This window comes from Gorilla gorilla, chromosome 18, assembly GCF_029281585.2.
Source record: "Gorilla gorilla gorilla isolate KB3781 chromosome 18, NHGRI_mGorGor1-v2.1_pri, whole genome shotgun sequence".
In the NCBI taxonomy this organism is placed as follows: Eukaryota; Metazoa; Chordata; class Mammalia; order Primates; family Hominidae; genus Gorilla; species Gorilla gorilla.
In genome coordinates this window covers 6,245,294-6,272,340 of record NC_073242.2, presented here as the reverse complement: position 1 = coordinate 6,272,340, position 27,047 = coordinate 6,245,294, and the positions used below count along the sequence as shown (strand labels likewise).

Sequence of the window (27,047 nt, the reverse complement as noted above, 5' to 3'; positions counted from 1 at the left end):
ATGGTGAGGTCCCAGACTGAGTCCAGCACAGCCCCTGGCATTCCTGGTGGCAGCAGGCAGGGCCCCGCCATGAACAACACCGCATCTGAGCCTCGGCCCGGCGCCGGCTCCCTGCAGCACTCTGCTGCCGCAGCCTCGGAAGAAGCGGCCTGAGGACTTCAAGTTTGGGAAAATTCTTGGGGAAGGCTCTTTTTCCACGGTGAGTATTTGCTGCTGCTGTGTGTCAAATGCACGTGATTTCCTTGGGGAGGCTCACCTTCCTCGGGGCTTGCCAGAGACTCCAAGCAAGGCTGGTGTCCTTCCGGGCAGGAGGTCTCAGGCCCCTTGAGGGGTGTCACCTGTTGTGAAGGCCACTTGAGTCTTTGGGGGCTGGGTACCCCCCAAGCAGATGACGTGATGAGTGTGGCTAAATATTTAACCTGGTTTTGTAGATGAGAACGTTAGACACATCTCTTGATGGTCTGCGGAGGTTTTTTCTAATGTAGTTAATTTCATTTTAACCTGGCATCAGTAAGTTACATTCTGTGTCCTTGTGTCTCACTGGCAGGGCCCTGGGAAGCTATTCTTTTTCTTAGATTGAAAGTTAGTATCTCTCCAGAGGTTTTTGGGGACATTTATTGACCTCTTCTTATTTCTCTGTTTTGTTTTCTTAAATACCTAAAACAGTACGCTCTGGACATTTGCTGGAGACACAGCCTCCAGATTCTTGTGTTCCGAGTTTCACAAACAGGAGAATTGTCGCAGTACTGTCAAGTCACACTTGTTACCTGTCTTCGGGGTGTTTTTTCCTCTGAAAGCAAAGAAATGAAGGTTGAAAGCAGCTGACATGGGACGTTTTGCTGACGTGGGACCCATGAAGCCGTGTGTGGTTGTGGGTTTAGTGAAGGTTGTAACAGGTTCAGGGGAGGCCTGAGCAACTTGGGGTGCACTGTCTCCATCTGGGCCTCTATAAAGAGACAGAGTCCCGTGCCGCCACTGTGGTCGCCAAGGTGGCCGCCGTGTGCGTGCTAGGGCCATTCCAGGGAGCCCTGGGGGCACCTCACTCTGGAGGGCCTGGGTGAGTTCCTGAATAATTCTTTCTTGCCTGACCTTTGTGAAGAAACCGTATGTGAGGTTTATTTTCCTTTTTTCTCTTTTTTACACATATGAAATATTTCACAATGCAAAGAAAAACATGAAATATAGCTTACCCATATTCCCAACATATTGTTTTAATTAATGTTAACTTTTGCTGCCCTTACACTTTAGATTTTTTAAATTGCAGGTTTTATGAAATAATTTTTTATAAAAGGATTATGCCCTCATGAAAAATACCTTCAACCATGAGACTAGTCCCCAAAGTTTTGGGGACTCAGATCCTTTCAGAAAGAAGAAACTCTTTGGAAAACCTTGGGCATTCTGCATGGCTGCTTACAACCACCCAGTGAAAGAACAGGCCTCCTCTTTTCTCAGCTTTACCTGTTTTTTGAGGCAGAGTCTTGCTCTGTCACCCAGGCTTGAGTGCAGTGGCATGATCATAGCTCACTGCAGCCTCGACTTCCCGGGCTCAAGTGATCCTCTTACCTCAGCCTCCCAAGTAGCTGCAGTTACAGGAATGCACCACCGTGCCCAGCTAATTTTAAAATTTTTTGTAGAGACAGGGTCTCACTTTGTTGCCCAGACTGGTCTTGAACTCGTAGGCTCAAGTGATTCTCTCCTCAGCCTTGCAAAGTGTTGGGATTACAGGCGTGAGCCACTGTGCTTGGCCTCAGTTTTACTTCCTTATATTCCTCTTTTTAATTTAACTTTATTTTATTATGTATGTATTTATCCTTTTAGAAACAGGGTCTCGCTCTGTCACGTAGGCTGGAGTGCAGTGGTGTGATCACAGCTCACCGCAGCCTTCACCACCTGGGCTTCAGCGATCCTCCTGCCTTAGCCTCCTGAGTAGCTAGGACCACAGGCATGTGCCACCATACATGGCCCTTAACATTTATCTTGACTGAAAAAGGAAGACTCATCCGTGAAATTGCCTGTTTCCCTGGGTTCTGGAGATGGGTGGAGAGCAGGCACTGTCCCTCCAGGGGCTGTGGTCCGTGTCTTCCTGAACCTGCACCAGGGAGGTGCCCAGGAGAGCACGGTGAGCCGGAGGCTCCTCCATGGGGCTCTTTGGAATCCACAGTACTGGGTCTCAGATTACATGTGTTACCCTCAGTTCTTTCTCAGCTTTCCTGAAATGGAGATCACATAAAAGTTGATTTCCAGGAGAGGGGGAAAGGACAGTGATAGGAGGCTGGGCAAGAGCCAGGTGCAGCACCGGAGAGCCAGGAGGCCCCCTGAGGACGGTCACAAGCTCCAGGGAGGGACACGTCACACGCCATTCTCTGGAAGAGGATCCTTCCTTCTTGTAGGAAACCTGCTTGTGAAGTGTTGAGTTTAGGCAACAGAAAGATCACATCAGTATCCCCTTAGAAAGGGTTCCACTAAATATCAGTGCTCGTTCACAATTCTTTCTTCCTTTTTTCTACTTATGAAGCTAGCACGTGCTCTTGTGGAGAAACGTGACCTCACAGAAACACATGAGCTAGAGAGGGGAGCCCTGCCCGGCCCACTTCCCCTTTCTCCCCGGCAGCTGAGAGCCATCCATGCATGGCATATTCCTCTGAGAAGATCTTGAGTATGTAGAGTCCCCAGAATCCAACTTCGTTCTTCTTGAGTGCCACGGGGCGTCTCACATGGTGCTTTCCAGGATCTCTTCTGACGTGTCCCATCAGGAGTCCTGCCCCGATTGCGGCTCACAGCCCGGGGCCAGGTGGACCTGGCCCTGTGGCCTCCTGAAGGTCTTCCTGCCAGCCCCCAGGAATGTCACGGGACAGGTTCCCTCTGCTCCCTGCTCCTCAGGCCGTCCCCCCGTGGGTGTCTTAGGAGACACTTGTGTACCACTTGGTGGTGGTGGGGCCTCCCTGGCACAGCTGTCTCACGCTCTCTGGCTAAACTGTGGGCCCACCAGGAATCTCCAGTCTGGTGCCTCAGGGTGTGCCCCAGGCTATTCCGAGCGGAGGGTCTCTCCCCTGTTTGGGATGCCTGCCCTGCTGGAGTGCTCTGTCTCGGAGGTGGGGTTTGAGTGCAGGGCTCAGGGGTGCTAAGGAGAGGACAGGGCAGGAGGCCTGCTGCATCCCGGGAAGGTGGCTCCCTCTTGTGGGCACGCAGGGCCATGCGTTGTTGGTTTAGCTCCCTCTGTCCTTTACAGCCAGGCTCTCTTCATGGTATCCGCGAGCGCCATCATACGAAATGTGTGATAACAGTTATTTCCAAAAACGAAACTTCAGGGCAGCCTTTGCAATGAATGTATACTAGAAGGACATATTGTTGTCACAGAAGCCCCTGTGCCCTGCCACTTGTGGTGGCGCCACTGTCTTCCTTCTGTTGGTGAAGGGCGTGGCAGTCGAAGAGGCTCCTGAGTTTATACTTGTGTTGCACCGTTAGGACTATTAGCAGCTGATCAAGAAGCTTCTGGAAACAATGGAGAGATGGATATGTTTTCTCTTAGCTGTTAGAACACATCAACACGAGCATTGGCTTTTAGCTCTACTTGTCAGTACAAGACCCAAAATATTTCACTGTAGATTCAAGCCTTCAGTGGGGACAGGAAGCGTGCGTGTGGGGCAGAGGGACTCGTCAGACCCAGTGTCCTGGTTATTACATTGTGTGTTTCTTTTTCTCCTCTTCTTTCCAAACCAGGTTGTCCTGGCTCGAGAACTGGCAACCTCCAGAGAATATGCGAGTGAGTATGGGCTGCAGGGAGCTGTGCGTCTGGGAGCAGGGCCAGCGGCTCCGTGCAGGGCGGCCGGGGTGGCAGGGCCGGTGTTTCTCTGCTGATTTCAGGGTACAGGACACTGTTGGCTTTAGAGACCACCGGGCTGGTGTGTACAATGTTTGAAAGACTTTAATTTGTACCAGTTACCTTTGTGAGTCATGTCTTTAGTGTTTTTTGTTGTTTCTGATAGTAACTCACTTCTCTCTCACCTGAAGTTAAAATTCTGGAGAAGCGACATATCATAAAAGAGAACAAGGTCCCGTATGTAACCAGAGAGCGGGATGTCATGTCGCGCCTGGATCACCCCTTCTTTGTTAAGCTTTACTTCACATTTCAGGACGACGAGAAGCTGTGTATCCTTTGCGTGGTTGGTGCCGTCTGAAGCCACACCAGTCACCCCTCTCACTTGGAATCAGACCCTGTGTGTTCCCACAAGCAGCCCCCGCTCCCTGCCGAGTGGGGTCCCTCAGGCCGCTGACATTCAGGGAGGCAGCCGAGGCAGCGCCAGGGTGTGGCTGTGAGCCTGCACAGGACGTTACCTCCCGGAGAAGCCACTGATGTGGCTCCAGCACAGTCCTCTCTGCTGCGGCTTGCTTGGTCGGTGTCCCTTGCTCCCCTAGAGCGCCATCTTTTCTGTTATTAAACCTTGGCTCAGGAATCTGGGAGGCAAGGCCCGGTGGAAGTTGGGGTGGGCCCCACCTCTGCCCCATCCAGCTGACCTGTGGGCCTGCCAGTGGCTGGGCTGGCCACGCCACACCGTCGTCGCCCCCAGCAGGTGCAGTCTGCATCTGCCCTTCTCCTCCCCCGCCACCCTCCAAGCTGGCCCAAGTGTCGTGGCCTCCCCATCCTGCCTGTGGAGGGGCCTGAGTCCTCCCACCTGTCCTCCCCGTCTCTCCCCAGCACCCGGCTCTTCTGTGTTAGAGCTTTGTTCTGGCCTGCTCCCACTCTCAGCACCATCCTGCAGCTCCTTCGGCTGCCGGCGGACTGTGTGTGCTCTCTCTGTTTGGAGGTGCTTGCCAAGTGCAGGTTGATGGGTGATGGAGATGCGCTGGTATGCCGGGTGGCGTCTCTGCCCACGAGAAGCTTCGATTTTGGTGGAGGAGCTGGACGTGCACTGACGATCCGTGTCAGAGGCTTCCCGGCAGCAAGATGTGCTGCCAAGAGTCTTAGGGCTGGGTAGGGGCTGGCGGCAGTGTGGGGCTCTTTCAACTCCTGGGCAGGAGTGTGTGGGGGGGCATGAAAGGCTGTGGTGGGCTGGGCCCCTGAGCCGTGGCAGCCTGGCACTGACTCTGGACTTCCTTCTCTTTGTGGCAGGGAACGTGGGATTTGCTATGGCTTCTCCTAGGCCAGGCGGGAGAACGGGCAGGAGAGCAGGGGCAGGGGCCGTGGTCGAGGTCTGATGAACAGACCGGTCAAGAGAATGGAGTCAGGGGCAGCTCCTGGGAGGTGGCCCTGAAGCCTAGTGCCACCTGAAGCAGCGGTGTCTGCTGCTGAGCTGGGAGAGACCGGGGCGGGTGCTGGGCTGGCATTTCATGCATCCGCTGGTGCCGCCATTCAGGTCTGAGTGGGCACTTAGGTGCTGCCAGCAGAGCTCCAGGAGGAGTCAGGGCCGTGAGGACTTTCACAGCGAGCTGGCAGGCTGCCCAGAGGTTGGCTCCTCTGTGAGTGGAGCCTGGGTTCCCCCAGTGCAGGGGTGAACACGAGGAGGGGCCCACCGAGGAGAGGAGATGGTGATGGGGTGTTGCTCCCGAGCTCAAATGATGGAGACCCGGAGGCCACGGGATCAAACGGTTTCTGATGGAGGGTGCTGGCTGCCCACGCAGGGGTTATGAAGCGGTCAGGTGCACACAGCCTGACCCGTGGATCTGCCCTGTGCCAGTTGTTGATGGTGGGTAGGCAGTTTCTTGGGGGGACTGTTCAAGGAAGAGTAAGAGGTGAGGAAATGGAGACGACGCAAGGTGCTTCCCTGGGATTTTGCCTAGAGAGGAGCGGGGCAGTGGCTGAGCAGCTGCCAGGCACGTGGCCTGGAGCGGGCTTTGCTGTTGGTTCGTGGAAGGTTGTAGAGAATGCTGGCCTCCAGGCAGGCCTGCTGTCCTCCAGTGTCATCCCTGTTCCTGCCTCTGTCTCCCGCTCTCAGTGGCTTCTTCACGGTATGTTCTGTCTATCACCTTCACGTGCCCCGGGGCCCTGCATGTCTCTGCCCCCGTTTGAGCCACGGAAGTCCCTCTGGGCTTCCCGCAGAGCCCTTGGAACACGGCTGCTTGTTGGTTGTGAGGCTGCAACAGAATTGCACACGCTTGACCTCTCCCATCCTCTCCTCCCGGGGGCTCAGAGTCCAGAGGAGAGCGAATCTTGCTGACTGATTTCCAAATGGGATTGGCCAGAGCGGTGCAGGTAGTGGGAAGTCCAGGTCTTTGTCCAGTGGTCCATGTTGCCCTTCGTCATTAAGTCAAATTCCAAAGCCCCGGGAGGTTGTGAAGGTTCACTCGCCCCTGACAGGAACGAGACCCAGGGACTTCTGCCCCACCAGGCATCCTCGGTGTGGGTTGTATTTAGAGATGGGCCTGGACAGGGGCCACTTTGGGCAGCCTTGGTTGCAAGTCCCTTCCCTTCTGGGTTTCTCTTCGTTGCCCTGAAGCTTCAGGTTCATCCTTGGTGGGAGATGATGGTGCCCTGGCAAACAGAACTGAGCCGGCAGGCCAGCCTGGCTCTGAGCACGAGCCCCCCTTCCTGGCCTTGAGAGCCACTGCTCAGGGCAGGCAAGGATTTGGGTCCCCGTGTCCTGGGCTGCCAGTAAGTGTGAAGTATCTGGAGGTTTCCGGTAATGGGGATGGACGTTTGCCGCTTGCAGGGGAATCTGTATCTGGGATCCATTTATTGTCGGTCTTAAGTCCTCTTGGAAAAGGAGGCTACAGATGGAGCCATCGTAGGGCAGTGGTGCCCAGAGGAGGGGGCCTCCCAGACACGCTTCATGAGTGTAGAAGTTCACGAAATGGCTTTTGTCTTACAAAGTGTGTCACTTGGCCAGGTGCGGTGGCTCACGCCTGTAATCCCGGCACTTTGGGAGGCCGAGGCGGGCAGATCACAAGGATAAGAGATGGAGACTATCCTGGCCAACCTGGGGAAACCCCGTCTCTACTAAAAATACCAAAACTAGGGGGGCATGGTGGCGCGTGCTTGTAGTCCCAGCTACTCGGGAGGCTGAGGCAGGAGAATTGCTTGACTCCAGGAGGTGGAGGTTGCAGCGAGCCGAGGTAGCGCCACTGCACTCCAGCCTGGCGACAGAGCGAGACGGCATCTTAAAAACAAAACAAAACAAAATGTGTCACTTTATCCATGGAAGGAGCCTGCATGGAAGGGGCAGTGCCACGCGTGGATGCGTAGCACATAAAGCCGGGGTCTCAGGGCAGGGGCTGCCGCGCTCTCCGACCCTGCTCCGCCGGCCCCCAGGATCTTTGTGCATTGAAGCCTGCACGTGAGTTATATGCGCTTTTTGGTCGGGGTCTGTAGGCCCTGTCACCAGCGGTTCCCTTTCACTGAGGCCGTGGACACGGCCAGGGGCCAGAGGGGCAGTCGGGGCTGAGAGGCTCTGTTCCTGTTTCCTCGAGACCATGTAATGGTGTTCTTGATGAGAAAGCCCTCATCATGCTGGTGCCTCGTCTTGGAGCTGGGGCCTGGGATGCCCGGCAGATCCAGTGACATGACTGTCTTGGGCCACAGGTACTTTCAGTTTGCATTGAATTAAAAATTCTTATCAGACTTTTAAGGTTAGTTTTCCAAAAATGACTTTTACGAAATAAAAAACATGAGCCAGGCGTGGTAGCGCGTACCTACATTCCCAGCCACTTGGGTTGGTTAAGGTGGGAGGATCGCTTGAGCCAGGGAGGTTGAGGCTGCAGTGAGCTATGATTGTGCCCCTGCACTCCAGTCTGGGCAACGGAGTAAACCTGTTCCAAAACAAAACAAAAGATTTTTACCCTTCCTTAACTGCACAATATTCAGATTTCGGCCTTAGTTATGCCAAAAATGGAGAACTACTTAAATATATTCGCAAAATCGGTTCATTCGATGAGACCTGTACCCGATTTTACACGGCTGAGATTGTGTCTGCTTTAGAGTACTTGCACGGCAAGGGCATCATTCACAGGTAACCTCGGGGGTGGCTGGGTGGGTTTGCAGGACGTCAGTTTGATGATCAGGGCCAGTGACCGTTTGGCTCACAGGCCACGGCTGATGCCCAGATGGCCCCCGCCCTTGAGGTCAGCCAGGTTGGAGTGCCCCCTGGATGGGTGGGACTGAGATGCCTGCCTATGCCACGGCCTGAGTGCCAAGGCGAGGCCACACGTCCACGGAGCGCTGACGTGGAGAGGCTCTCCTGCCAATACCACATCCAATGGTTGCGTGTCTTTCCCGGCGAGCTAATGATTCTTTTCACCATCTTGACTGATGCTTTTTATCTTTTTTCAGTTGTAGCTTCTGTGTGTACTTCTTTCTGGTCTCATTTTTCATGACTTTCTGATAAAGTCAGCTCAGAAGTGTGCATAGCTTTCATTTTGTGCGTTAAAAATGATAGATTTTACTTCATTCAAAAGCGACTTAGAATGACATGGAGATGTGAGGTGGTGAATCCCTACTGTGTCCAGTCAACACTTGTTGCTTGTGAGCTTTAGGCCTGTAGCCCTGGTTGTCAGCTTGTAAGGATCATACGCATTCATTCGTTCATTTTATTTTCAGCAAAATTTAGAGTACGTAATAATGTTGCTGTTTTAAGTATTTCTTCTCAAATGTGAAAATCTGCTTTTACAGGGACCTTAAACCGGAAAACATTTTGTTAAATGAAGATATGCACATCCAGATCACAGATTTTGGAACAGCAAAAGTCTTATCCCCAGAGAGCAAACAAGGTGTGTGAGTTTTATTTCTAGCAGAGCCTGGCTCTGTGCTTCAGATGGAAAGCGACTTCTGAGGGGTGTTTGCATTGTGTCATCTTCATCAACGACTGAGGTGGGGATACCTTGGCTGTTCTCAAACAGATCTTGAACTTTCTCTGGGCAAGACCCTGCCACGCCAGCAGGTCTTCCTGGGGGGGCCCCAGGCAGTGTGTGTTGGTGTAGAGCGGGAGGTCACTGGTTCTCCTCAGCGCCTGCTCTGGTTCATCCTCCCGGCTCGTCTTCTGGACAGTGTGTGGGGCCACATTCGTACCCAGCCACCCGCGTGCAGGATGTGGAGCCGGTGTGGTCGGCTCCTGGCTCCTCCTGCCTGTATTGCAGGTAGTATCCGGGCGCGCACATCCCTGTACCTCAGTGCCCTCCCTCCGTTACCTGTCTGTCTGTCTCCCTGCTGGCCACGCGCATGTTTGTCATCACAAAACCTCCGAGTCGTGTTCCCAAGGGTAGTTTCTAGCCTTGGACCATGTTGTGACAACTCCATCGGAGATGTTGCTGAAAGTCCACTCGGGCCAGAGAAGTGGCCTAGGTTGTCTTAGCCGGCTGGGGGGGTCTCGATGCCCTTCAGGTGCTTATTGGGTAGAAATCACAAACTCTGGAGGTGTAAAGAAAGGCAGTTGAAGTTCTGAAGACTGCTCCGGAGTGCTGGGTAGAGAGAAGATAAAGCCTTGGGATGAGGTTTGGGGAAGCTGAAGGCTGCTGTGTGCATTATAAGTGACCTTGAAGATGAACCTCGGGTGATTGCTGGAGTCTGTCTGGGTCAAGAGGCTGGGTCCAAGGGCCTCCAAGTGGTGCATGGGCCTCTGCCTGGGCTTGGGGTGCCCGTCAGAGAAAGGCCTCCATAGAGGGCTCTGTGGGGGTGAGAGGTGCTGGAGCCCGGTTTGGAGGGACGCGAGTGCAGGTTTGTTGGTGGAGGAAAGATTCAGACAGAAGTGACCGTGTTGTTGTAGCTGCTCTCGTGTGGAAAAGGGGAACCGTGAGCACAGAGCAGTGGTGGTTCTGGCCTCGTCTCCACGGACGGCCAGCCGGCCCCCAGTAGCTGGAGGAGAGCACAGCTGGGTGGAGAGCAGGCCCTTCAGCAAGGCAGGCACTCTGGACTCAGCTTGGCTTTTCTGTTTCTTAGGAATTGGCCTTGTATTCTGTGTGCTGGGAGGTACCCAGCTGGTGCCTGTGGGGCCTCTCTTGGCACCTTGAGGTAGTTGCTCGTTTCCTCCACCGGGCCTTATCTTTCCCTTCTGGGTGTTTCCAGCCCTGTGTTTTCACACTCGGCTCTGGCTGAGATTCTGTCAGTTGGTGCTTTCATCTCTGCATGGTCATGGAGGCCCTAAGACCTTGTCTTGGATCTGGGAACTTCTCTGAGAATCCTCAAACATCACCCTGGCTGTGCATGGGGGCTCACACCCGTAATCCTAGGGCTTTGGGAGGCTGAGGCAGGAGGATCGTTTGAGGCCAGGAATTTGAGACCAGCCACTGGGCAACATGGTGAGACTCCATATCTACAAAAAAGCCAAAAGCATCCTGGTGTGATGGCACACACCTGTAGTCCCAGCTACTCGAGAGGCTGAAATGGGAGATTGATGATGCAGTGAACTGGGATGATCCCACTGCACTCCAGCCTGGGCAACAGAGCGATCAACTGTTAAAAAATAGTAGTAATAAATAAAAAATAAAAGAAGCCTGTAATCCCAGCACTTTGGGAGGTCGAGGTGGGCAAATCACGAGGTCAGGAGATGGAGACCATCCTGGCTAACGTGGTGAAACCCCGTCTCTACTAAAAATATAAAAACTTAGCTTGGCGTGGTGGTGCGCGCCTGTAGTCTTAGCTACTCGGGAGGCGGAGGCAGGAGAATCGCTTGAACCCAGGAGGCAGAGGTTGCAGTGAGCCACGGTCGTGCCACTGCACTCCAGCCTGGGCAACAGAGTGAGACTCCGTCTCATCAGTAAAGAAATAAAAAACATCACCCTTTTGGGGCTAAGATTGAAACTAGCAATCAAGCCGGAGCCTCTTGTTTTCTAAGGTGGCTTAGTCCTGCTGCCGTCCGCTGCCTTTTGTAGCCCCGTTCCCCTCCCCGTCCAGTGGCATGCCAGAGTGCGCACCTCCCGCCCAAAGCTGCACAGAGCCAGGGCAGTCTTCCTGGCGTCTCAGACATGCCCTGAAACCTTGATCTGTTTGACTCATTCCTGTTAAATAGTAACCGTCTTACTGACTGGTAATCCTGTTTCTGTGTACACAGTGTAACCTCAACTCCCTCAGTGTTGTCTGTGACAAAGTTGAACCAAACAGGAACTTCTGTCTCGTAAGCTTTCTTAGGATCTGTCAGTGTCTTGCTGTCCTTGTGCTGACTTCCTGCCCAGAGATGAGCCCACAACATTCCATGGGGTCAGGAGCGCTGCGGGCTGGCTCTGCCCCCGGTCAGTCCCGGGAACCGCTCTCTGGGCTGTGCCCACAGCCAGCCTCAGGAACCACCTCCCTGGGCTGTGCTCTGGGCATTTTCCCCTTCATGTGGATTTTCTTTCTTTTTTTTTCCCCCCCTCCATTATTCCAAGGCTTTATTTATTCATAATTTCAACTTTTATTTTAGATTCAGGGGATCCACGTGCAGGTTTGTGACGTGGTTAGAGTTTCTTTGGAATCTGGTATTTGGCACAGGGATAGTCTCGTTGCCCTGTAGCCACTTAAAAAAAACAGGCATTTAAGTGCGCTGATGAAATAGTGAAATAGCTTGGGCACCGTGGCCCACCTGTAATCCCAACACTTGGGGAGGCCGAGGCAGGTCGATCATTTGCGCCCAGGAGTTTGAGACCAGCCTGGGGAACACGGCAAAACCCTGTCTCTACATAAGATAAAAAACAAAAATTAGCTGGGCGTGCTGGTGCGTGCCTGTAGTCCCATCTACTCAGGAGGCTGAGGTGGGAGGATCACCTGAGCCTGGGAGATTGAGGCTGCAGTGAGCCGTGATCCTGCCACTGCACTCCAGCCTGGGCGACAGAGCAAGAGCCTGTCTCTGGAAAAGAAAGAAGAAATCATGAAATAAACCTTTGCTTTTTGGTAGCAGGAGGCTAAAAGTCTTTACATCATTGTAAACCAGGGCCAGTTGCTTGTGCGTATAGATGAGTTGGTGGTTCTTTTCCCCTTCTTTGAGGAAAAGGAAAAAACTATAATTTATGTGGCGGATTAATTTTAATAACTTATTTTCTGTTTGAGGTAGTTCAGTATCTTGGAATATATTCCTGCGTTGACTTCTTTTGTGCAGAGATGGCTTCCCCAAAACACCTTCAAATCTAGAATAAAAGTGTTGATGGGAGCAAGGCATAGAGAGGTTCCTTACCCGTGCAGCAGCTGTGCCATGCCCTCCTGCTAGAGGGAGGCAGGTTTTCCCATCGTTCCTGTGGGGTGGGTAGGGTGGCCCCCGTGTCTGCAGGGGGAGGTGGTGGGAGATGGAGCAGGGCAGTGGTGTGGGCTTGGGGGATTGAGGAGGACCTCCTGGCAGAGAGGACTTCTGCCTCCTCTCCTTGTACAGGAGCCTGTGGATGTATCTTGGTGAGGGCAGCTGACTCAGAGTAAGCTTCCCACCTGGGCTGTCTCTGGCCTGTGCCCTCTATGCAAGAAGCTCGGGGAGCTCGGGGTGTCCTTGGAGGTTCAGACTTGGAGTGGGGTTTGGAAACCTGTGTTCTGACCTGTGCAGGCCTTTCTGGCATGCAGCCAGGTGTGGAGGCAGCACTCACCAAACAGGAAGGAGAGGAAGGCCACAGGTGTGGGCAGGGCTGGGTGGACAGGGTGGACGCTGTGGGCTTCAGGTGTGGGTGGGGCTGGCTGGAGAGGGTGGATGCCGTGGGCTTCAGTCACTACAGTGGCTCCTCTGTCCCCATCTGTGCATGGCCATCGTCCAGACCCTCAGACTAGCTGCCATCGCGCTTCCCACTGTGCTGTGGACTCCAGACGCTCTCCTGAGGGCCACAGCTGCCTTGAGCTTGCCGCCATTCTAGCTTAGGCTGGATCACCCACCCCCGGCACAGAGAGGAGCTGCCTTCAAGAAGCATTTTCCTGCATGATGGAAAGTGGAATTTGCACAATAAAAGAGAGAGTCCCCATTCTCCCATCACCAAGAGCAGCTCTTCCCATCTTCACATGGTTTATTTTGGTCTTTTCCAGATTGGCATTCATTTAGGATTGGCTATGATGCATGGGGCTGGGGAGAATTACTGCTTATTGTAAAAAATTCACTTGGTGCTAGTGACCTGATGCCCAGCATCCTCAGTGGGTTTTCCCTGTAAAAATTCCAGTATGTGTCGCTAAAATACGAATCTTTTTAAAAGCGTAACCACAATACCATACAGTTTGATACGTAACAATGAACAGTAATTGCTTAATATCTCAAAGCGTCCAGTCAGAGTTATATTTCCAGTTGTCTCATGTACATCATAATGTTTTGTTGCTCACTTGAACAGGATTCAAATAAGTTTTGCACAATTTCATGTTTAAATTTTTTCTTTTTCTTTTGCCATTAAATACTCTCCTATCCAAACACATGTATTTTAATCTGTAGCTTCCCCCATTTTTATTTTTTCCCTTGCAGTTTGTTGAAGAAACAGGTCATTTGCATCTGTGTGGCGTTGTTGAACGTGGTCCTCTCTCCTGGCCACTACATCACATTCAGAGTTGGTTCTGCCCTCCCTGTTCAGAGACTGGTGGTGGGTGTTCTTTATCTGGCATCTCTCTGTGACAGCAGCAGCATTTGTGGCCATAATTGGCCTAAATTCATGAACTCATTAGAGAGTGCAGAAAGGTCACAGCCTGATGCATTCACGAGATGCAATTCATTAAAGAGAAACTTCTCCCCAGCAACTTTTGGGTTAACTCGTGGTATCATCTGTAAAGGAAAAGTAGGATAAATGCTTCTTTCCCCTTTTCATGCCATTTTTGAAAACCACACATTGGTTCACCATTCTCTTCCAATGATGATTAATTCATTAAAAAGTTATTACCCTTCCTCACACCATACACAAAAGCTCACTCCAGGGCCAGGCGCAGCGGCTCACACCTGTAATCGCAGCACTTTGGGAGGCTGAGGCGAGTGGATCACCTGAGGTCGGGAGTTCGAGACCAGCCCGGCCAACGTGATGATGCCCTGTCTGTACTAAAAATACAAAATTTATGGCTGGGTGTGGTGGCTCACCCCACCACGTGGGATTCCAAAGTGTAATCCCAGCACTTTGGAAGGCTGAGGCAGGCGGATCGCCTGAGATCAGGAGTTCGAGACCCGCCTGACCAACATGGTGAAACCCTGTCTCTACTGAAAATACAGGTGTGTTTTTAGCTAGGTGTGGTGGTGCATGCCTGTACTCCCAGCTACTCAGGAGAATAACTTGAACCTGGGAGGCGGAGGTTGCAGTGAGCCGAGATCCACACTATTGCACTCCAGCCTGGGCAACAAGAGCGAAACGCCATCTCAAAAAAAAAAAAAAAAAAGCCAGGTGACTCCTGTAATCCCAGCTACTTGCGAGGCTGAGACAGGAGAATCGCTGGAACCTGGTAGGTGGAGGTTGCGGTGAGCCAAGGTCTTGACACTGTGCTGCAGCCTGGGCAACAGAGGAAAACTCCATCCCTGTGCCTCCCATCTCCCCGCCTCACCAAAAAAAAAAAAAAAAAAAAAAAACAACCGGGTGACTCCAGGCCGGGCGCGGTGGCTCACGCCTGTAATCTCAGCACTTTGGGAAGCTGAAGCGGGCAGACCACTTGAGGTCAGGAGTTCGCGACCAGCTGCCCATCTCTAGTAAAAATACAAAAATTAGCCAGGCATGGTGGTGTGCGCCTGTAATCCCAGCTATTTGGAGTGGGGGCTGAGGCAGGAGACTCACTCGAACCTGGGAGACGGAGGTTGCAGTGAGGCGAGATCGCACCACTGCGCTCCAGCCTGGGCGGCGGAGTGAGACTCCATCTCAAAAAAAAAAGTTCACTCCGAATGCATTAGAGGTCTGAATGTAAGGGCGAAGACTGTGACACTCTTAGAAGAAATTATAGGATTAAATGTGACAATTGGGTTAGGCAGTGTTTTCTTAGATACAGTGCCAAAAGCATAAGCAACCAAGAAAAGGATGAGTTAGATTTATATCAAGTTTAAGCACTTTTGTGCTTCAAGTGATATCACGAAAGTGAAGAGACCCACCAAACAGGAGACACGATCTGCTAATCATCTACCTGATATGGGACTTGCATCCAGAATGTAAGGAACTCAGAGGGAGAAAAAAAAAATAAAGTACGGAACAAAGGGTATGACTAGACGTTTTTCCAAGGGAGAGATACACAAATGGCCCATAAGCACATGCAAAGTTCCTCAACATTATTAGTCATTAGGAAAATGCAAATCAAAACCACAGGGTGATACTACCTCACACCCACCAGGAGGGCTGTGATGAGAAGACAGATAATAACAAACGTTAGCAAGGATGTAGGGGACTGGAACCCACGTATGCCGTGGGTGGGAATGCCAGATAGTACAGCCACTTTGGAAAACAGGCTGGCAGCTCCTCAGAAGGAAACAGAATTACCATATGACCCTGCAGTCCCACTCCTAGGTATGAACCCACAAGAAATGAAAACACACGTTCAGACAAAAACAGGTGCTAGAATGCCCATAGCATCATTCACAATAGCCAAAAGGTGGAAACGACGCATGTGTCATCAAATGAGTGGATGAACGAGTGGCGTGTCCACACAACGGGGGAATCTTCTCCAGCCCTAAGGAGGGATGAGGCACCCGTGCATGCTGCCATGCAGATAGGCCTTGAAAACAGTGCCCTCAGTGAAAGCCTGCCGGGATCTGAGAAGGGATGGCATCGAGTCTAGAGATGAGCTTCCGAGGCGTTACCATTGTTAACCCATGTTAAGTCTTCTGAGCCATCACCGTGGGCTGTCTTTCTGTTTATTTAGATCTTTCTTTCAAAAACACTTTGTAGTTTTCAGAGTATAAGCTTTATGCGTCTTTTGTGACATTTATTCTTATTTGTTTTTAATGTTATTCTAAATAGAGTTATTGGCCGGGCACGGTGGCTCACACATGTAATCCCAGCACTTTGGGAGGCCAGGGTGGGTGGATCACCTAAGGTCAGGAGTTGGAGACCAGCTGAGGTGGGAGTATCGCTTGAACCCGGGAGGCGGAGGAGGTTGCAGTAAGCTGACCTCAGACCGCTGCACTCCAGCCTGGGCAACAGAGCGAGACTTTGTCTCGGGAAGAAAAAAAAAAATAGAGTTGTGAATTTTCTTCCCTTTTTTTTCCTTTTTCTGTTTTGGTTTTTTTTTGTTTGTTTGTTTTTTGTTTTTGAGACGGAATTTCGCTCTTTTTGCCCAAGCTGGAGTGCGGTGGCGCGATCTCGGCTCACTGCAACCTCCGCCTCCCGGGTTCAAGCGATTCTCCTGCCTCAGCCTCCCGAGTAGCTGGGATTACAGGCGCCCACCACCACGCCCGGCTAATTTTTTGTGTTTTTAGTAGAAACGGGGTTTCACCACGTTTATGGATAACATGGTCTTGAACTCCTGACCGCAGGTGATCCGCCTGCCTCGGCCTCCCAGAGTGCTGGGATTGTGAATTTCATTTCTGGGTTGCTCCTGGAAATTGTGCGGAAATGCAGCTGGTTTTTCCTGCCCCGCACCCTGCTGAGCTCTCGTTAGTTGTAATAGCTTCTCAGTGGAGTCCGCAGGACTTTGTGCACACAGGATCCTGTCATCTGTGATTCGAGCTAGTTTTATTTCTTCCCTTTCAACCTGGCTGCCTTTTGTCTTCTTCCCTAATTGTCCTGGCTGAGACCTCTAGTTCGGTGTTGGCTGGATGTGGTGAGCCGGGCGCCCTGGTCTTAGGGAGAGCGTGCAGTTTTTGACCATCGAGCATGATGTTGGCCGTAGGCCGTGCGTGCCCTTTGTCAGACTCTGGGCCCTCCCTTCTGTGCCTCGGCTATTCCATATTTTTGTCCTGTAGAGGTGGGGAATTTTTGTTAGCTGCATTTTCTGCATCTGTCGAGATGATCCTGTGTTTTCCTTAGTGCTTTATTCTAATGAGATGCAATGCATTGCTTTTTGTATTTTGAACCAACCTTGCACTGTGTCATACATCCTCTTGGTCATGAGGCCTAGTCCTTTTTAGACGTTGCTGCATTTGGTTTGCTGGTGTTTCGTCCAAAGGGTAGTCACGTTTTGTGGAGCGTTTTTCTGTGCTGCTTTGTGGGTTTATGGATAAGATGGCAGCCGGCACCCTTGGCTTTGAAGAGAGTGTGGGTGTCTCGTGAGCTCAGGATCACTTCTTCAGGTCGTCCCTCCCACTGCCCCTCCAAGTATGACTGGCAGATCTGGGGGACTATGGGTGGTCCATGGAGTTTCTTTGATGAGGGTGGAGACAACAACCCAGCCGAGACCCCACTGTCTCTTTCCCCAGCGTCGGTAGTCCCGTGGCATGCGGGGGCAGCAGCAGCCAGTGCGGGGCTCTGGGCCTGAGTTTCCAGCAGCTGGAGGGGCGTGAGCTTTGGCCAGTCTCTGAGCTCCCAGGGAGAAGTAACTAGGTGGTCTCTGAGGTTTCCTAACGCTGTGTCTGGGACTCTGAGCTCGGATGTCACAGATAGAAGTCAGGGGATCTGTGAGGCTGGATAGGAGGAAATTACTAATTTTCACTAACCTTTCAGCAAAGCGTACCATTTCCTTCCATTATGAACATCAGCAACAAACGTCTGTCATCAGAAGTCTCAGGTGTTCCCATGTCCTGCCGCAGGGGTCCCGTCACGGTAGTGACGCCATGCCAGTTGTGCCGAGCACCGCTGCCGGGTTCCTGCGGCGTGACCTGCTGCTGTGTCGTGCAAGTCACATAGTACTACATCACAGATCCATTCCTTCAATAATTTGATACGTGTAGTGGATTATAATTGCTTTCTCCTACAGTCCCGTGTATTTTATGCATTTGGAACATTATTCCGAGGGTAGCCATCTTCTCCACGCTCTAGCGGCGCTGTCTGTCTCTGGATTAAACTAAGGACAGATGTCCTTTTCCAAGGGGGTGACTTTGCGTATGCCCAGAGGCTCGGAGTCCCACCTTTAGGAAGGTGTGGCAGAGGAATCGAGGGTGAGGGTGGGCAAGCCCTGAGGAAAGGAGGGAGGGTGGGAAGACCCTTGGGGAGCTAGGAGGAGCTGAGGTTGGAGAGGGCAGGGAGGGATTCCAGGAGATCCGAGCCCGTAGCTCGCTTGCAGGAAGCTTGGAACAGCAGCAGCAGCAGCAGCAGCAGCAGCGAGGGTCCCGACAGCACGGCGGCTCACTGTGTAGCGCTCATCCGAGAGATGGGGTGGGTGTTGGCCTCACGGACTTGCTCTGTGCGCACTGTGGCTGTTTAAAAGCACATACGGCTCCGTGTGCTGCACGACGACCTCAATCATTTCATTATGCATTGTATACATCTCTCCAGAGGACAAAAACCTAGACTTTTTAATAATGGCATTTAAAAAAGTACAAGTCACAAAAGCAACACTCGATGATAGTAAAGAACAGAAACGCTGAATATGTAGGTGGAGCAAGTGGCGTCCCGTCCCGCCAGCAGACGCGGCCCTCGTCGCTGTGCCACACCCGACCCTGAAGGACAGAGCATGGAGAGGGAGCTGCAGGGTCGGGGAGGCAAACATCTTTGTGACTTCTGATGCTCATTGGAAAATTGCCCCCAGAAGCGACGCCATTTGACAGCCCCACCCTTAGCGCTGCGTCTGTCCCCTCAGATCCCTGCCAGCGCTATGTATTTTTATTCTTTTTTCCTTTTGCCAGTGTGATAGGCTGTCGTGTTTTAATTTGCATTTCTTTGATTCTTTGCAGGGTTGAATGGCTTCGTTTGTTTTTGGCTCTTGGTTTGGTTTTCTTTCCTCTAGGCCGGCGGGGGCGGGGTGCGTGTTTGCGGATGTCCTTAGTGTTCTTGGCAGGATCATTGAGGGTCCTGGCAGGACGCAAATGCAGCCATGAAGTGTTTGTTTTTTGTTTATTATTTGAGACAGGGTCTGGCTCTGTTGCCTAGGCTAGAGTACAGTGGCGCCATTGTGGGAGACTGTACCCTCAGCTTCCCGGGTTCAAGCGATCCTCCCTTCTCAGCCTCCCAAGTAGCTGAGACTAGAGGTGCACCACCGTGCCTGGCTAATTCTTGAAATTCTTTCTAGACACGGAGTCTCACTATGTTGCTCAGACTGGTCTCAAACTCCTGGCCTCGAGCAGTCCTCCTGCCTTGGCCTCCCAAAGCAGTGGGACTGCAGGGGTGAGCCACCGCACCTGGGCAGTCATGAAGTCCGCAGAAAAGTCATTCACTGGAGGGATTGAGTCCCCGCAGCAGAGGCTGGGAGGTTCTCTCAGCCTGGCCGGAGGAGGGCAGGTGGAAGGGACCACTCAGAAGCGGCCCACGGGCGGGGCCGGTGTGGACAGCAGCTGCGTGGTGGCCCTGGGCCAGCTCGTGCTGTGGCTCTGCTCCGTCACAGCTCCTCTGTGGAGGAAGGCCCTTGGGCTGGAGGCCTGAGTCTTGTTCCCTTTGTAGTGCCTCAGCTCCCAAGCTGTTTGTGATGGAAAGGAGGTTTTTCTGGCCTGCAACTGTTTATTGTGTGCCTGGGCACGTTTGGATACCCCAGGTCCTGCAGTGAGCCAGCCAGCGCCGTGTCCTCATGCCTCCGTTGAGCGGGCGCCACCGGCAGAACGTGCTGGCCGTTTGTGTGCAGCTCACTGTCCAGGCGCGTGTCGGGTGGGAGCGCCAGGGTGCAGGGCGCCGGTGTCCAGGGGTCAGGCAGGCGTCTTTGAGCCGGTGAGCCGTGAGCCAGCCCCGGTGCGCCCTGGACAAGTCTGGCTCCTGGGGGTGCATGGTCCGCCATGTGCGACACCCACCGCGCAGCCCTTGATTGTCACAGATCGTGAGTCCGAGTGTGACCTTCTCTCTCCTCTGCAGCCAGGGCCAACTCATTCGTGGGAACAGCGCAGTACGTTTCTCCAGAGCTGCTCACGGAGAAGTCCGCCTGTAAGAGGTAACCACTTTCATCTAAGCCGTACTTCCCTTTTCTTTAACACAGAAATTAATATTTGAGAGAGTGAATTTGGTGGCCTTTAAGTAGCTAAGCATACTTGGAAAGAAATTAGCATTTCGCATTTTAAAGCGTATTTTCCGTGGCGTACACACACGTGGTAGGTTAGTGTTGTGTTCTAAGCTTCCTGGGTTTGCTGATGCTTTCTGGTTGCAGATTGAATCGTTTGGTTTTTTTTGGTTTTGTTTTTTTGTTTTTTGAGACGGAGTCTCGCTCTGTCTCCAGGCTGGAGTGCAGTGGCACGATCTGCTCGCTGCAACCTCCGCCTCCCGGGTTCAAGCAATTCTCTTGCCTCAGCCTCCCGAGTAGCTGAGACTACAGGCGCACGCCACCACGTCCAGCTAATTGTTGTATTTTTGGTAGAGACGGGGTTTCACCATGTTGGCCAGGATGGTCTCGATCTCTTGAGCTCGTGATCTGCCCGCCTCGGCCTTCCAAAGTGCTGGGGTTACAGGCGTGAGCCACCGCGCCCAGCCTAATCGTTTCTTTGGGAAAAACTATTGAGTGAGGAAAGCGTGGCTGCCGTGTGCACACAGCCCAGGCTTCCTTGGTGCTGCCCCCTGTCGGGGTGGAGGGCAGGGAGCCCGGCCTTCGGGTTGCTCGGCCACACACCAGCTGCAGTGGGACAGGGTCCCGCAGAGCGCAGGGAGGCCCTGGAGGGTGCGGGTGTGGGAGGGAGGAGGCGTCCAGCAGGCATGAGGGTCTTTGAGAGACACAGCTGGGTCTTGGTGGCAGCCTCCATAGTGAAAATGAAAAAAGTGCAGATGGTACAGGGGCTGCGGGGCCGGTGCGGGTCAGGGAAGGGGAGGGCGGAGAAGCCCAGCCAGGGGACCACCGGCAGTGTGGGGGAGGATGTCCAGGGAGCTGACGGCAAGGGTTGGTGAGAAGTCTGAGGTGCTGTCTAGGGTGGCTGGGAGGCAGGTGGCAGGCTGAGAGGCAGCATCAGAGTCTGGAGTTTCAAGTCTAGGGAGCAGATTTGTGGAATGAGGGTGGGGCTGGGGTTCCTCCTGCCCCGGGCCAGTCAAGTGCTGCTGAGGGCTGGGGTCGGCTTCGGCTGCTGGTGCTCTCGTGAGTCGACAGGACCACAGGAGTCCCATGCTGCCACTCTCCTGCTCCGCCAGGTTACAAGGGGCCACCTTCCTGGAGTGAAGTGAGCCACTCAGAGAATGAATGATTCTGGGGACGGCAGTTCTGGATTTCTGAGCTGGACAGCTTCAGGAAAAACTGTGGGAGGTGGGGCCGTGGCACAAACGTGATGGGAGGGTGGAAAGGCTCCGAGCACTCACTCAGCGTCTCGGCCGTCTCCAGGCGTTTTCGGTTTTGTTCTTTTAACTTTTTTCAACCAGCAGATACTGAGTTGTCTTTTTGTTATTATTCAATTATTTTTTAAAATAGAGATGGGGTCTTGCTGTGTTGCCCGGTCTCGTCTTGAACTCCTAGGCTCAGGCGATCCTCCCATCTCGGCTTCCCAAAGTGCTGGGATTACAGGCGTGAGACATGGCAGCCGGCCAGATACTGAGTTCTTAGCATGGCCAGACACTGCTTTAGGTCAGAGCTTCCCAACTGGAGTGATTCTGCTCCCCAGGGGACACTTGGCCCTGTCTGGACAGTTTTAGTTGTCACAGCTGGAGCAGGGGTATGGCTGGCATCCAGCAGGGGAGGCGAGGATGAGCTGCTCAGCATCCTGCCACGCAGAGGACAGTCCCTCCCACAGGTGGGGGGGGGGGGGGCGCGACGTACCCGGCTTTCAAAGTGCGTGTCGTCGCCACCTAAGAGCTAGCGTTTCCTTGTTTGTAGATTTTACTTTCAGGGTGGAGGGCCACTTTAGCATTGGTGCAGAAAGATCTCCAAGCTGTACGAATATACGCATAGGATCCTGCCGTCTGCGAAAAAGGAGGAATGTGTATTCACGTTTTCTCGTTTGTGCGTTTCAGGTTCTCTGGAGGGATAGACACTGAACGGATGATGGTAGTTGTCTATGGGGTGAGGGAACAGGATTATGAGGAAGGCATTTCTGCATCTCTTTTTATGCTTTTGAATTTTTTAATCATGTGATATTAAACATAGTTAAGAACTTTTATTATAAAGAATTGAAAGAGGCCAGACGTGGTGGCTCACATCTGTAATCCCATTACTTTGGGAGGTTGAGGCTGGCAGATTGCTTGAGGCCAGGAGTTCGAGACCAGCATGGCCAACGTGGCGAGACCCTGTCTCTACTAAAAGTAACAAAAATTAGCTGGGCCTGGTGGCGAGTGCCTGTAGGCCCAGTTACTCAGGAGGCTGAGGCGGACGCAGAGGTTGCAGTGAGCCGAGATTGTGCCACTGCATTCCAGCCTAGGTGACAGAGTAAGACCCTGTCTCAAAAAAAAAAGAAAGAAAAAAGAAAAAAAAAGAAAAGAGAAATTAATTATGAAGAGTTCTTAGAAAATAAGTCTCCAAAGCCACTTATAGTCACAGATAATAATTGGGCGTACAGGTATATGTCTTTCCAGTCATTTTTTCTGTGCATTTTATAGCTGTTTGCCTGGCTTTTATGCCATTCGAGTCACATTGGACAAGCAGTTTTGAGCCCTGCATGATTATATAATGGGCGCTTCCCCAGGTCATTTGAATGACTTGTGGGTGTCTTGATCAGTGTGTGGTTTTCTGTCGCATGAACAGATTGTGGTTCATGGGCCTGTTTCTGTACTGTTGTGCGTTGAAGGGGTTTCCGTTGATTCACAGGCTGGCGTGTGTCTGGTGCGCCACCCAACCTGCATGGGCAGGAGGAGGTCTCTTTGCCTGGGGTCGGGGTGGGGGTGTCCTGTTGTCCCTCTAGTGGGCGAGACGGGGTCTGCTGGGCTGAGTGAGGGGCCGCCCTGAATTCCTCGGTGTGGATTTCAGGAAGTGGCATGACTTGGTCCAACTGAACGTTTATTTGATACACCCTTGGTACATGTGTTTTCCAGAAGTGTAATACTGGCTTCCCCTTCTATTTTTGTATCATATTAAAAAATACATAAATTCTAAAGTAAGTGTTTATGATAACACATTCGATAATTCACAGAGGTGAAAAGCTACCCCCAGAATCCCTTTCTGCTTGAATTCCACGCTCTGGAGAGGACCCCGTGAGGGTCCAGGCACAGCTCTGCCCCCGGCACCCCTCTTCTCTCTGCTGCTTCCACACTGAAAGGCGGAGGCTCTGCTGCCTGTTTTCTTTTGTTGCTCCCCATTTTAACTAAACACTAAAGTCAAGTGTGAACGTCGCGGTCATTCATTTCGCCTGTGCCGCACTTTCCTGCCCCGGCGAGCCCTCCGCCAGCACTGACCGGAGGGCGCTTCCTTCAGCTTTCTCGGTTGTCTTACTGGAACAGGGTCAGCCCCATTCTCTCCCATCCTGCCCCCTGCCTGGTCTGTAGCCACGTGGTGCCAGGAGTGAGCTCTGCTCTGCTTCAGGATCACAGGTGTGTGTGGACGTTGGTAAGCCCTGTTGGAAGCCGCGAAGCTTTGGGGACAGCTGAGCGACCGCCGGTGCCTGCCGCGTGTACACCCTCTGGGCCCAGGCCGCAGGGAGGCTTCTCCAGAGGGCGGGTTCCCCACCCTCACACCCAACTGGTCTTAAAGGATAGAAGTGCATTAGAGGTGAAACTGGGGCCGTGGAGACAGAGTGGGAAATGGACTGGGCTTGTCGCTTGTATTTTACACATGTCTTTGTTTGTTTGTTTCCCCTGCCTTAAAGTTCAGACCTTTGGGCTCTTGGATGCATAATATACCAGCTTGTGGCAGGACTCCCACCATTCCGAGCTGGGTAAGGAGACGGCGTTGCCTGGGCCTTGGAGCCTGTTGGGGTGCACCCCACCGGCCGGCAGTCCCTCCCAGCAGCGAGGTGGGTGGGGGAGGGCAGCACTTGGTGCCGTGCCCAGGTTGGGGGCTCTCGGCGTGCGGGGCCGGGGTGCGTTTGCCATGCTGCGAGTCTGGGGCGCTCATCCCTGCGTGTGGAGGCTTCTGGGACCCTGCCTGGGATGACTTTTTTTTTTTTTAATTTTTACAGAAACGAGTATCTTATATTTCAGAAGATCATTAAGTTGGAATATGACTTTCCAGAAAAATTCTTCCCTAAGGCAAGAGACCTCGTGGAGAAACTTTTGGTAAGTATTGTGAATTTCCTTTTAGAAAGGTGATCCAGGACACCCTGAGTCCTCTGAACCTGCTTTCTGAGTGGCTTTCCTGGCGGCTCCCGTGTTCACAAAAAATGTTGTTTTTAGGGTTAACAGTGAGTGTGGATCATTACATCTCGTCTCGCCAGAGACATTGGCTCACGCCTGTAACCCCAGCAATTTGGGAGGCTGAGGCAGGCGGATCACCTGAGGTCAGGAGTTTGAGACTAGCCTGGCCTATATGGTGAAACCCCGTCTCTAGTAAAAATATAAAGGTTAGCCAGGCATGGTGGCGGGCGCCTGCAATCTCAGCTACTTGGGAAGCTGAGGCAGGAGAATGGCGTGAACCCGGCAGGCGGAGGTTGCAGTGAGTCGAGATGGTACCACTGCACTCCAGCCTGGGCGACAGAGCGAGAGTCTCAAACAAAAACACAAACAAACAAACAAACAAAACCCAAACGTTTTGAGTACTTATTGTCACTTCTCAGTATCTGCTGGAGAGTACCCCGTACTGTTCCCCACCCCCCGCCCCCTCCATCCACCACAGAGCAACTGGACGGGGAGGCAGGCCCTGGGATCCTGTGCTGCCCCTCAAGGCTTGGCCCCTTTCCTCGCACAGGTGAAAAGGAATCTCAGTCTCAAAATACAATGAACAGCAGCAAGGATTCTTTTACAATGTATAGTTAAAAATCCTAAAACAAGAAACACTGAGTAATTAACAAAGAGAGCGAATCATCACTGGGACCAGCACGCTCCTGCGCTTGTGGAGTGGGTGTCGCTGGGACCCTCGAAGGCCGCAGAGCTGTCTCCTCCAGGGACTGATCAAGCCCACACCCCAGCCCAGGGGAAAGAGGTGAGACAGGTTGGGAGAAGCCAGTGGCTGTGGAGCCTAGCGATCCTGGGGCCACCTGCAGGGGCAGGACTGAGCCCGCTCCCAGAGTCGTGGTAAGGAGGGACGTCCGGGGCCAAAAGCACAGGAAGGTCAGGAGACTTCTGTTTCTAGAATATAAACTGATACACCTCTCCCAGGCTAACCTCTCTTCTCTGTTTTACCTGGGCTGGTCTTTCAAATTTTCATGTAGCTGACTCTACAGCTGAAATGTACAGATGTCACAAACTAGGGTCTACAGCCACCTGCGCTGTCATAACCCCAGTCGCTCCAGCACCAGTAACTTAAAATGCTGTGCAATGTTGAGCAAATGCTAAATGGTACAGTAATTTCCGTTTATTTTTAAATTTTAGTTTCTTGTATTATTGCTGCTACAGTAATTTCCTGTCAAGAATCAGGCACTTGGAAATTGAAAGGGACTTATGATGAGATGAGATAAAATTTTTTTTTTTTTTTGGAGATGAAGTTTTGCTCTCGTCGCACAGGCTGGAGTGCCACGGTGCGATCGTGGCTCACTGCAAATTCTGCCTCCCGGGTTCAAGCGATTCTCCTCCCTCAGCCTCCCGAGTAACTGTGATTACAGGCGTGCACCACCATGCCCAGCTGATTTTTATATTTTTAGTAGAGACGGGTTGTCACCATGTTGGCCAGGATGGTTTCGAACTCCTGACCTCAGGTGATCTGCCCGCCTCAGCCTCCCAAAGTGCTGGGATGACAGGCGTGAGCCACCGCGCCCGGCTACCAGGTTTGGGTTTCTTTGGTCAGAATCACGTTTTCACCCTGGCAGTGACTTGTCTTGATTGTTACTTAAGGTTTTAGACGCCACAAAGCGGTTAGGCTGTGAGGAAATGGAAGGGTACGGACCTCTTAAAGCACACCCGTTCTTCGAGTCCGTCACGTGGGAGAACCTGCACCAGCAGACGCCTCCGAAGCTCACCGCTTACCTGCCGGCTATGTCGGAAGACGACGAGGACTGCTATGGCAACGTAAGCTGGCCGGGATGGCGGGCGAGGCGGGTGGCACTGGGTCCTCCGTGCACTGGGCTTCATGCCCGTGCGCCAGACCCACGTGTGATTTGTAGCCGAAAGGGGAGGGTGTCTTTGCCACTGCGGCAGGCCTGTTGGTGGTTGTAGTCTTTGCTGCCGTGAGGCAGCGGCAGGTGAGGTGCTGGGTGGGTCATTTTCTCCTCATTTCCGTGGCCGTGGACAGGCTAGTGAGTTTCCACCCAGAGGGTGCCGCTAGAACCGTACACTGAGCACCCCCGGCACTGGCCCCGGGGTCCCACGTACGGGGCCTCCTGCCCGGCCTGTCGCATCTGCGCTTGGCTTGGTGCTTGTACAACTGTGCGTCCAAGATGCTCCAGAACACTGCCTGTCTTTCCACAGAAACGCCCGAGTGTTGTGTGCTTGAACTTTTGGGACGTGGCGTTGGTGGGGACACTGGTGCCTTCTGCTTCAGTGCTGAGTAGGCTCTGAGGCTGCTGGTCTCCCAGCTTGACCACAGCCATGGGGTCTTCAGCACGCTTGGCTCTTTAAGCTTCTCGTAGAGAGCGTGGACCGTGTGCCCAAGGGACCGAGGGTGTTGTGAGAGGCAGGCATGTCGCCCACTTCAGCCTTGTTTCCTCTGAGTTCCTCTTGCCACCTCCCCCGTGACCCCCTCATACTTAAGTGCTGTTATCATGAGATCCATTTTTCTGGCTTGACTTCTGTCGCCATGGCTTATTCTAACTGGCACCGTGTACGGAGTTCCACTTTCCATGACTGAGGAAGTCCAGATTTTATTTATTTGTTTTGAGACAGGGTCTTGGTGTGTCGCTCAGGCTGGAGTGTAGTGGCGCGATCTCGGCTCACTGCAACCTCTGCCACTGTGGGTTCAAGCGATTCTCCTGTCTCGCCCTCCCGACTAGCGGGAACTGCAGGTGTCCGCCACCATGCCCGGCTAATTTTTGTATTTTTAGTAGAGACAGGGTTTCGCCATGTTGGCCAGGCTGGTGTGGAACTCCTGACCTCAAGTGATCTACCCGCCTCGGCCTCCCAAACTGCTGGGGTTTTAGGCATGAGTTACTGCACCCAGCTGGGAATTCTAGATTTTATCTAAAAGTCATCCACAGCTAAATTTCTGCTAGTGTCAAAGTTTCCCAATGCCCCTACCACGCCCCTGCTGTGTAACGCCCCTCATCCTCCCGACATCCTTTGAGCCCAAA

At 52.7% G+C, this 27,047-nt stretch overlaps 1 protein-coding gene across 1 annotated transcript; it reads left to right on the top strand.

Annotated features, from left to right (window-relative positions):
• LOC101147811 (putative 3-phosphoinositide-dependent protein kinase 2) lies at positions 1-27,047 on the top strand. Its single transcript, XM_019012029.4, is given in 10 exon segments — positions 1-125; positions 127-199; positions 3,721-3,763; positions 4,012-4,149; positions 7,799-7,943; positions 8,603-8,700; positions 19,687-19,762; positions 23,538-23,606; positions 23,850-23,946; positions 25,657-27,047. Coding segments are annotated over 10 exon segments (1,185 nt in total). The 3' UTR covers positions 25,978-27,047.